The sequence below is a fragment of the Pelodiscus sinensis genome, chromosome 11 (genome assembly GCF_052426305.1).
Source record: "Pelodiscus sinensis isolate ZL-2025 chromosome 11, ASM5242630v1, whole genome shotgun sequence".
Taxonomy (NCBI): domain Eukaryota; kingdom Metazoa; phylum Chordata; order Testudines; family Trionychidae; genus Pelodiscus; species Pelodiscus sinensis.
The window spans coordinates 1,839,315-1,850,104 of NC_143062.1; the positions used below are offsets into that span (position 1 = coordinate 1,839,315).

The following is a 10,790-nucleotide window of genomic DNA, read 5'->3' on the forward strand; positions in this document are numbered from 1 at the left end:
CCCCATATGTAATTCAAAATAAAAACAATACTATACCATAAAATCTCTCTCTCTCTCTCTCTCTCTATTTTTTTTTGTGTGTGCCCCTGCTTTGCTGGTGCCCTAAGCATGCGCTTAGTCTGCCTATTGGGTAATGCGCTACTCTGCAGGGGAGAATTCACTAGTGAAAATGAACACAGTATGACGAATGGAAGCAATAAAGCCACAAGCACACGGTATGTCTCTGGCACGGAGAGATGTTGCGTCACTCTTTCGTCACGATCTGTCAATTAACTCTCATTTGAGATCGCTAACAGGAGAACTGCTTGTACTACAAACACGACCTTGCTCAAAGCAATAGCTCATAAAACACTTTATTGAAATAAAGTAACTAAAGTATCTTGCATTAACTGATCATAAAATGCAGTTTTCGAATAACTTGGGGCACCACAGGATTGTAGACAGCAAGTAGGTGTAAAGTTACAGTAACAATCTCCTCCTGACCCTTTCGGGTTGTCATACAAAATACAACAATCTTCCATCTCGGAGCTCCCAACCCGATACAGAGAAAGAGAAACGGTTGTGTTCTGCCTTATGTACATAGGGGAAGAAAGGGGGAGAGGGAGCCACCAAATATTAAATAGGACGGAAATGAAATGGAAATAATAATACACTAACCATTTAGTCACCCATCTTCTTGTATCTTCATGGAACGCGGCATGGGCCTTGTCTATGTATCCTGCGCCTCGTTCCACATTGTGGACATTCGGGTTGAAAAGAAGCAGGAGGCCTATGGAGCGCATGGCGCACAAGTCTAAGCATCAGTCCGAACTGCTGTGGATGGAGTTGTGTGTTTCTCCTCAAATCCAGTCTTTCAAATGTTCCCGGCTCGTTAGAGAAGGCACTTGCTCGATGCTGCTTTGTGAGTCTTTGTGCTGTCTGGCATGCTAACGAGGCCCCCTCCGCTGGATCGTTATTAGTTATTGCTATTATTATTCCTCCTGGTTGACTTCACAGGGCGAGTTTAGGCTTTCCGCTTGCTTCTCTGCTTCCCTGGCTCGCTCCTGCTCTGTGAGTTGCTCGCTGGTTGGAATGGAGTTTTTCTTCGGACGGCCTTTTGGTTTGGTGGGGGACTCAAGGCCCCCGCCTTGTAATACCTGGGAAACCAAAGAAGACACCAGAATGAAACCCGCTTGAAGATGCCCGATCCAAGCGTGCCTGATCCCAAGCTGGCGATAGGCTGCCATACAGGACACTAACAAGTTATGCCGAGAATCAAAAATATATCCCGTGTCCCAGCATGTCAACACCACCAGGCCTGGGAGGCAGCCAAAGGAAACACCTTACAGCTGGCTGGAAACTCGACCTGAATTGCCTTTTAACGGCTCTTCTTTACCTCTACACGTTACCTCCGACAGGGGAGGGGAAAGATCCTGAAATCCCCGGAGCAGACTTGGCCCTTGGTGTCTTACCCCGTCTCGCTGTGCTCCGCCTGTGTGCAGCGGCATGTTTGCAAGCCTTTCTGCTAGGCATGGTCACAGACAGCAGGGTTGGCATTGCAGGCTTTTCTCACAAACAACACAGAGGGGAGAGAAACCCGAACAAGGTGCAAACCAGGGGACACACACGGGTCTGCGAGTCGAAGGTCCCTTTTCCTCTACCCCTTCCTAACAGCGCCCAACAATTCTCTGATGCAATCAGCTACGGGCCAGCCACCAACTCCTACAAGGAATAAAATCAAACAGGCCGAGGCCGAGAGCCAGACGAGTAAATACACTTACTATTTTCTTCCATTTCATTCGCCTATTTTGGTACCACGTTTTCACCTGCAGTTGACTGAGACCCAGGGACTCGGCCAGGTCTATTCTGCAAGGGGAGAGAGAACACACGTGACTCGTCCGAAAGCGGCCAGGCAGCGCTTGTCTCTCCTCTCCGCCGTCAGCTCGGTCCCAGACACCAGCTGGCCTCTGCCCCCGATGGTCCTTAAGGAAGGGTTGGGGCTATCGGGTGCTCCCAGCCCCCTCGCTTCTGTTCGGCGGACGTTGAGGGGAAGGGGAGGAGTGACCCAAAAGAACCTGGGCTGTGGGTGGGTCAACGCTGAACTGATCGATTCGCTCTCGGGACCACGAGTGCAGGGGAAGCCCCAGCTACAGCCGGCCGGGATTCTGCGCCTGGCCTGGCCTGGTGGGCCCGGCCCGCTTAGTGAGTTTGGGGCGAGGCCAGGCAAGCTCGCCGGACTGCAGGCAGATGATTGGGATCCCGACCCCCAGGCAGCGGCTCCGGCGCCCCGCACCTGTCAGGCGTGGAGAGGTATTTCTGTTTCTCGAAGCGCTTCTCCAGCCCCATCAGCTGCAGCTCGGTGAACACCGTCCGGCTCCGCCGCCCTTTCTTGGCTTTGCTGCCTGGCTCCGGGGGGCCCGGCTCCAGCTTCCCCCGCAGGTGCAACTCCAGCGGCAGGTGGGGCGACCCTGAGCCTCCCTGCAGCCCCGAGCCAGCAGCCAGCAGGGCCGACCCCAGGCCGGAGCAGCCCAGGGGCGGCAGGGGGAATTTGAACACCGCCGCCTGCTCCGCCTTCAGCACCGCTGCGGAGAGAAAGACGCGGTGAGAGCGGGCAGGCCCTCCTAGCACTGCCCTGGGGCGCGTTGCAGATCCGATCCCGGGCGCCCCTGGCCCCAGCCAGGCCCCGCTACAGCTGTGGGGCGCGGAACCGAGCTGTAACAGGGCCAGGTGAAGCAATGCCCGGAGCAGTGAGTGGGAAATGGGTCCCTGAGCTTTGTGCGTAGATCCAAAGAAACTAACTCGACAAGCACCCTCCATCCAGCGACGTGTAAGGCGCCTTTTCAAACCTTCAGCCAGTGTGCGGGAAAAGGGGTATTGGAAACATTTTACACGTGAACAGGAAAGCTACCAAACTGTAACACTGTCTTAACTGCAGCAGCCTTGTATTTGTCTAGTTTTCCCCAGACAGAAACAACATTAACATTATTGGATTTAGGGGGAGGTGAGTTAAGTCAAGCACCACTAAGGAAAGGGGGCAAGATTAAAATATTTCTACTTCTGAGAATGAAATGCTCATAGGTCAATTGAAACCTACGTCTGTTTTTTTAAAGGTAGCCAATATTGTTCAGCCTGATTCTATATATTTCTTAATGTGAGATTCCTTCCCTTCCCCCGTTCAACAAATATCTTGCTGTCATATCAAAATCCCAGCTCCAAATAGGATCGAATTGAATTATTTGCATGTATTTAAAATTTAAGATCGACATTCATAATTTGGGATTTACAAGAGGGCAGGATTTAAAATAATTGAATAATAATTGAAAAGCACTAGAATCGACTGGCATCTAATTGTTACTTCTCGGCCGCAGAATACATAATTGGTAGAGTAACAGAGCGTACGTGAACCCAAAGTTCTAGCGCTGTAATCTAGATCATTTTGGTCCAAAGTCTCCGCGTAGTTTTGCAGTATTTTCCTTCTTTTTGTTTTCATTGGTTCCAATAAAATATTATTTTTCATAACAATTTAGAATACCGGCACATTTGCACGGCGTACTGTACCATAATGTGCTATGGAACAAAACAAAGGGTTTATCCTAATTTGAATTCACAAGCAAACAATCGTTAAATGCGGTAGTGAATCACAATAAAAACATGCAGGTGTAACGATCCTCGGTCCCAAAGAGTGGAGTAGCGCCTAACACGTTAGGTTTGAACTGGCGATACTTCTTCTCTGACCAAAGTACTTAAGTTACAAACGCTCTTATTTGAAGTATAAAATCAAATTGACAAATGGCCTCCAGCGGATAGGACGCTAAGAAACTATTGCTAGCCTTACAATTTAAGCGTTGCTTTCCTCGCGAGTAGGAAGTCCTCTTCCTATTAATCTTGAGGAGGGAACACCAGCAGACCCCAGCACGTACAGAATTAGCGTGGAAATAATGAATCATTCAGTTCGTCTATTACAAAGCTTTGCTGGGGTAGGAAATAAAAGGACTATGCCCTCGCAAGAGCAATGTAAATTGAAACACAAACTTGTCATCTTTAACTGCCTCAGACAGCAAGGGACAATCAGGTGTTGGTAAGGAAAGTGTTTCAAAAAGGCCTTTCGAATTCCTCTCCCGGGTCGAAATATATATTGTGCTGGAGAAGCCAGTACTTTCATTAACCCAATTTAGGGACCCACCACTCCTGCTCTTACGGAAGTCAATGGGATTTTTGCCACGATATTTTATAAACATCAGTGCACTCGGTTTAGTATTTTAAAGAAGCATTTAGTTCAGACGGGCTTCAAAATTCCCTGCCTTCATGCAGCAATCGTTGCTCTGATTCTACGGCAAGTCTTTATAAAACAGATTAGTTCTGTGTTCAGATAAACGATAAACTGGGTTTTGTTTTTTTGGTGTTTCCTTCTTTTTTCTGTGATAAAGAGAGGGTTGGTTATAGATAAAAGTAGCTTTGGAAAGGACAATTTTTGAAAGGGCAATTTTCAAATTCAGAAGTAACAGTTTGTTTATTGTGCCTCGTAATATATTGCATATGCTTAGATATAGTTACACTATATATGTTACACTATATATGTACATGTGTAATGTTCCCTGTAATATAGATAAGTTCTGTGTTCTACCTACAACGTTCTATATTGGTCTCTCTTCTGCACAATACCATCATGATATCATGGTTTGGGGTCCGGATATCTCAATCTGTCCACAAATAAAACTTCCATCATCTAACTAGGATGGGATTCATAATATAGCTTTCGTAAGGCCCAAGCATTCTCGGCCTATGTTGAATTTAAATCGATGTAAGGGCCTTCCGTGGCAGAAGGCAAAGAGCCTGCCTCAAATAAATGGTGTATTAACGAGTAATTACAGAGTGTCCTTTACCAGGCTAAGATTCCGTCCTGCGCAGAAGGGATTTTCCCCCAACTGAAAAAAAAAAAAAAAAAAAAAAGCAAATTGCAGGAGAAGGAAATAGGCTGTTCCCTGTGATGAGCCCGGTTGAAAAACGCGGCTCAAAGGCTTGGGAGAAAGGGAAAGAACAGAGTTTGTTTCGTGCCAGTTGTGCACAGCCTGCTAGCCGGCTTCTGTTGGACTCCTGTCTGGAAAGAAAACATCATGTTATTTTGAATCATCCTTCCTGGGGGGGGGGGGGGGGGGGGGTGTGTGTGTGTGTGTGTGTGTGTGTGTGTGTGTGTGTGTGTGTGTGTGTGTGTGTGTGTGTGTGTGTGTGTGTGTGTGTGTGTGTGTGTGTGTGTGTGGCTGTAGCCTACACTTCTGGCATGAAACCACACGAAACGGGATCGTCCTGGTGGCATATACACACTGGTCCTTCTGTCCGAGCTAGAGAAGGGTCTGTCTTCCGAGCTTAGCCCCCGAGCGGAGCCCTGAAGAAAGAGAAGCGGCCTCGCGCTTCCACGCTGGCCCAGCGCGGTTCTGTGCCCCCAGGCACCCCAACGCGCCGCGGAAGGCAGCGCTAAGCCTGCTTCCGCCAGCAGAGCGCCCCGCCGTTCCCCGGAGCTGCCCTGCCGCCGGAGCCCAGCCCAGCCACTGGACCGGGCTGCCCCTGCGCGCAGCGAGCCCCTGGCCTCCCCTGGCGCGCAGCTTGCGCGGCCGCGGGACGTACCTAGGTGGTTGTGGTAGGGGCGGGCCGAGAGCAGCGCCTGCACCCCGAACTTGAGCAGCTCGCCCGCCGGCGCCGAGGCCTTGGGGTCCGGGGGATCCGTCAGGATTTCCTCGATCATAAAGCTCCGGTAGCGATGCGAGCGGTGGTCTGGGAAGGCTTCCGCGGGGAAATAGTGCGCGGCCCCCAGCTCCAGCGGGTGCTGCATCCTTCCTGCTGCGCGCCGGGCCGCAGCGACGCCCCCAGCCTCCTGCAGACGCAGGCTCGCTTCGCCGCGGGCTGCCGCCCTAGAGCCGCCCTCCGCCTGGTGCCTCCGGGAGGGCGCCCAGGGACCTGGGGCAGCCTTTGTCCATTCTCCCTCCTGGGGCTGGGCCGCCCCCGCGCGCCGCTTCCTCGCAGCCCTGCTCGCCTTTGCCCTTCGGAGGGGCCGGGGGAGCCAGCGCTGTGCCTGTGCTGGCCCCGGCCGCACCCCCTGGACCGAGTGGCTGCAGAGCTCCTTAAGGAGTGAGCCCGGGCTGGAAAAGTTACAACCTCATGCTGCACCAGGCACGTCATAGGAGCGCTCTTTCCCCGCCCCGGGCCGGAGACAGCAGCCTATTATATGGCTGACCTGAGTCTGGGACGGATGGGAGGGGTGTGGGGGGGGGGGGAGAAGTGGGGAGGGGGGAGGAAAGGGGGGGCGCTTAGTACCTAGAAGCGAAAGGTTTGGGAAGAGCGTCCATCCTGTGCCAGGCCAAGCAAACGAGCCTCTCCGCTTACTAAGGCCCCCAAGCCCGGGCCGCGCGGCGTGGCGCTCAGTGCATGGAAAGCGATGGGCGCCGCCAGCCCAGGACTGTGCCAGGGTGTCCGAAACGCTGGAGCGGCGCTCTCCCGGCAGGATGTGCGGCGTCCTGCCGGTTTGAAACACAGTCAAGGCTGTTTTCCGAGCCCAGCGCCTTCCTAGCTCATCTGCCCGTCTAGTCTGGTCCTGCCCCGGGCCCGCTCCCCAGAGCCTGCCGCAGAGTGTTCGGGGTCACCGCCTGGCGCCTTTCCCCCTTCCCCGCTCCCCTGGAAAACCTACGGGCCGCGTCCCCATCGCCCTGAACTGACGCCAAATTCCCGTCCGGCTCCAGCCAAGGCACGGGCCAGGGGATACGCGTTTGCTGCAAGCACCTGCTTCCCCGGGGCCCAGTCTGGAGAATAGGGCGGCTAAGGGACTCCTGCCCTACCGGAGTCCGTCGCGCAGCCGCCTCCTCCCAGCTCCCGGAGGCCCCCAACGGCCTCCCCCGCCGGCCTCCGAGCGCAATACTAAAGCGCCAGACCCGCAACCCCAGGGCTCACGCGAGGGCTGGCCAGGCCGGGGCAGTGCGCGCAAGGCGGGGGCGCTCAATAGCGAGGAAGGCCCTGACCCCCCCCCAGCCCTCTCCGCCTGGGAGCGTTCGCCATGGCCTGAGCGCACCTGTGGCCCCCACGAGCCGCTAGCCCAACCGAGAACCATCCCCGCTCCATGGAGGCTGCTGTGTCTTCGGGAAAACGCGCGCAGGCCGCAGGCTCCCCACGGGGATTCAGGTCGCTTCCTCCAAGGCGCCCTGGCCTTCGCTCAGGGCCCCCAGCGCGGAGCGGAGCGGAGCGGCGAAAGTTGCTGAAAAGGCTCCCTTTACAGTCCAACCCCCGTGGCCTACCTGGGGGCAAAGAGGGTCCCGCTTCCCACCCTGCCCTTCTGTGAAACCTGGGCCTGCCCGCGCCGCTGCGGCTCATAGAGGCACCAGGAGAAGGCGAGCTGTGTCCGCCCTTCCATTTGCAGGACACCGGGCTCGGCAGCCGCTCCAGGAGAAACCCGGAGCGCCCAAGAGCCGGGCAGTTCGCAGGCTACAGGCTCTGATGGCGCCGGGGAAGTGTCAATCCCCCCACCCCCCGTCCTGATTCGGGCCAGGGTCATGGGAGCCAGCGCTGCCCACCCTGGACTAGGCGGGGGAGGGGAGGGGAGGGCAGGATCGGGACCTGGCGAAAGAGAGGGAGAAAAGCCCCAGTTCGGAGCACAGCTCAGTGGGCGGCCGGGGTGAAGGCTCACAACCAGTGCAGGACTTTCGCAGGGCGGCTTGGCTACAGAACAGGGCGCGCTCATTGGCACCTCCACCTGCGCCCTCCAGGGCCCCGAGTGACTCCCGCGTTCCCCAGGAAATCGATGCAGTTTGGCCGCAGGATCGGGCCCCAGTACGTGAACTGGGACGAGGGAGCATGACAAAGGTCTCGAAACTGGCCCTGGGACTGTCTGCCCGAATTGCGCCTCGTTTCGGAAACAGCGCTCCGGGGACAAGCTGGGCTCAGCCCAGCCGGAGGGGACAGGCAGGGAGAGAAAGCCCCGCTCGGAGCGAACGGTTTCTCTCGGCCCTGGGACAGAGGCTCAGCCTGCTTTTTTCTAAAGCCAGTTCTCCTGAACCAGACCTCAGGAATCACTGCGGATCCGACACAACCCGTGTCTGTGCCAAGCCTTGGTAAACAGCGCAAAGGAACCGACCTGGGGAAGAAATCGCTGATTGCGTTCGTTTATTTGTACAGCCCTTGTACAGAGATTTTGCAGAGAACAATTGGATTCATTTATTTCCCAGAGACCCTGTTTCATGCCGGGCAGCCGATGATTTATGTGTTTCAGGCAAGATCTGTGCACCTGGGGGAACCAATACAGCCAAACCCGTCTGTAGAAAATGTAAGCAACAACCGCTCGGCCGGGCTCTCATTTTAACATGAGTTTGGAGCCTTTTCAGATCATTTCTCGGGGAGAGGAAAGGAGACTCTTGGTGTTTGCTAAATACATTTTGAGCTGGCGAGTTTATAAATGGCAAATGATCAAATTTATCTAGTTAGAGACCGTGGGAAGACTGAAACCAAAGTATCTTTCTCTTCCACGCCGTGTGTTATCAATGGCAAGTTGGTAGCTCAATGCCACGTCACTTACGGGGACTCTGCAATTCTATCTAGGGGGGTTTATTCTCGAGATCACGGCCAATATGTTATTGGGCGCTTGGTGCCGGAAGAAATGATTTCACGTGAGTTCTCAGGTTCAGGAAAAGCAGCCCAGCCTATTTTGTTGCTCCTCGCGCGAAACACGCGAGGAAAGTCGGTCTCGAGCTCCTTATTGATAGCGAGAGCTGAAAAGGGGCTGTTGCATCACAGGGGTTTTTTCAGCCATTTCCCCGGGAATGCATCTTCTTCACGAGCAGGCATCGAGCGCTTTCCGTAGTTGTAAATATCCCAGGCAAGGCACCGTTCCCACTGGACCCAGTGACAGCTCTGAGCGAGGGCTGCAGGAATTCACAGTATTTCCGTGGGGACCCTGGTCTCGCTATCCACTGCAAGGCTAACTTCAGTAGCCAAGAGCAGCCTCAGTCTTCCCCCTCCGCAGTCCTTAAGAACCCAATCGAAGTGGATGTGACTTTTGACTGGTCCCAGACGTCTGTAGAGCTCCGGAGGGAGTTCCAGCCGCCCGCTCCAAGCACTGGGGAGAAGTGATTGTGAGTGAACTTTTATCACTAGAAAAGGGGCTCTATAGAGGGCTTAAATATTTCATTGCACGTTTCCCCTATCGCCATGAAAAGTGAGCTGCATTTTTGGGTGGGGGATTGCCAACAAAAGCAAGCTCTCTCCACAAATGTGGCGGTTACCGTGTAAACGGTTCGCTGCTTTTCTTTTTCTATAAATAAAATATTTGCTGTGAAGTTCGTTATGGCACTGGGAAAATAAGTCCCAGAGGGGTAGCCGTGTTCGTTTGTAACCTTAAAAAGAACGAGTAGTTCTGTGCATCTTAGAGACTAACATTATCTATCTATCTATCTATCTATCTATCTATCTATCTATCTATCTATCTATCTATCTATCTATCTATCTATCTATCTATCTATCTATCTATCTATCCCCACACACCCCCTCTATCTATCTATCTATCTATCTATCTATCTATCTATCTATCTATCTATCTATCTATCTATCTATCCCCACACACACCCTCTATCTATCTATCTATCTATCTATCTATCTATCTATCCCCACACACCCCCTCTATCTATCTATCTATCTATCTATCTATCTATCTATCTATCTATCCCCACACACCCCCTCTATCTATCTATCTATCTATCTATCTATCTATCTATCTATCTATCTATCTATCTATCTATCTATCTATCATGAGTTTCGTGAGCAAAACCCACCTCTTCGGATCACTATTGGGAAAATAAGGCTTGTTTCCGTTTTCGGGGTCCCCGACCAGACAGCCAGCCACACTTGGAAGCTCTCTAGGCATCTGCCCGTCCCCAGCAGCCCCCTCCTAAGAACACTCTACAGAAGCGCCCATATTTTTAGGGCTGTGAAAAAACAGACGCAAGAGCTGGGTCAGTTTGTGGATGCCCCGTTTGCTTGCAGTGAGGATCTGGTTCGCTCCTCTCAATCAAAACAAGCCGCAAGAGCCATGAATTTGCCTCCCGGCAAAGTTGGTAACATGTTTCAGATTAATAATTGCCCCTGTCAATGTCTGCCGGAATATTGTTCTTGGCGTTATTACAGGGAGACTCATTTTCAGGACATAATTAGAGCGGGTCGAACTGATAAGGACCCTCCCCTCCCCAATCTAAGAATTACTGGCTTTAAAACGGAACAACATTCACACCGAGACGAAGGGGGGCCAGAGAAAGAGAATTGGCCCCTGAGCGGGCAAAACACGCTTCGAACTAACGAGCCAGCTGACCTGCCGAACGCGTTAGCCCGGCTGGATTCGGGACGGGGGAGGAGGGGACGAGACGAACCCACCAGGAAAGAGAATCGGGCCCCGCGGACGGGCTCAGGAGCAATTTAAAAGCAATTAAAAGATGCTGTAATGAGTGAATTCGATTAGAACCGGTTTGTTTCGCGGGGCGCGAGGAAGGAGGGACACGTGCCCACGGGACGGGTCCTGCTGCCTTTACTTCAGAGCCCCCCGCCCACCAAAAGAAGAAGCAAAGTTCGAATAACTAAGTGGATTTCAGGGTGGCACCTCCACAGCCTTGCAACGGACCCGCCTTCCTCGCAGGCTTTCGCCTGCGGCTCAAAGTCCTTTTCTCCTCCGACCCGAGCTCCTCTTCGAATGGCGCTCAGCGCTACCCGCTTCGCCCTTCCAGCCCGTCTAGGCAGCTGTTTTCTCCCAGCTGTTCGCCCCTCTCCCCTGCTGACGCGGGGAAGGA

General features: G+C 53.3%; 1 protein-coding gene across 1 annotated transcript; it reads right to left on the minus strand.

The window, feature by feature from the left end:
• Positions 1 to 335: 335 nt before the first annotated feature.
• BARX1 (BARX homeobox 1) lies at positions 336 to 6,172 on the minus strand. Its single transcript, XM_075939693.2, has 4 exons — positions 5,602 to 6,172; positions 2,273 to 2,561; positions 1,761 to 1,845; positions 336 to 1,136 (listed from the first exon to the last, which is right to left on the minus strand). The coding sequence occupies exons 1-4, from the start codon at positions 5,804 to 5,806 to the stop codon at positions 972 to 974; spliced, it is 744 nt and encodes a 247-aa protein (XP_075795808.1). The 5' UTR covers positions 5,807 to 6,172; the 3' UTR covers positions 336 to 971.
• Between the last annotated feature and the right edge of the window lie 4,618 nt (positions 6,173 to 10,790).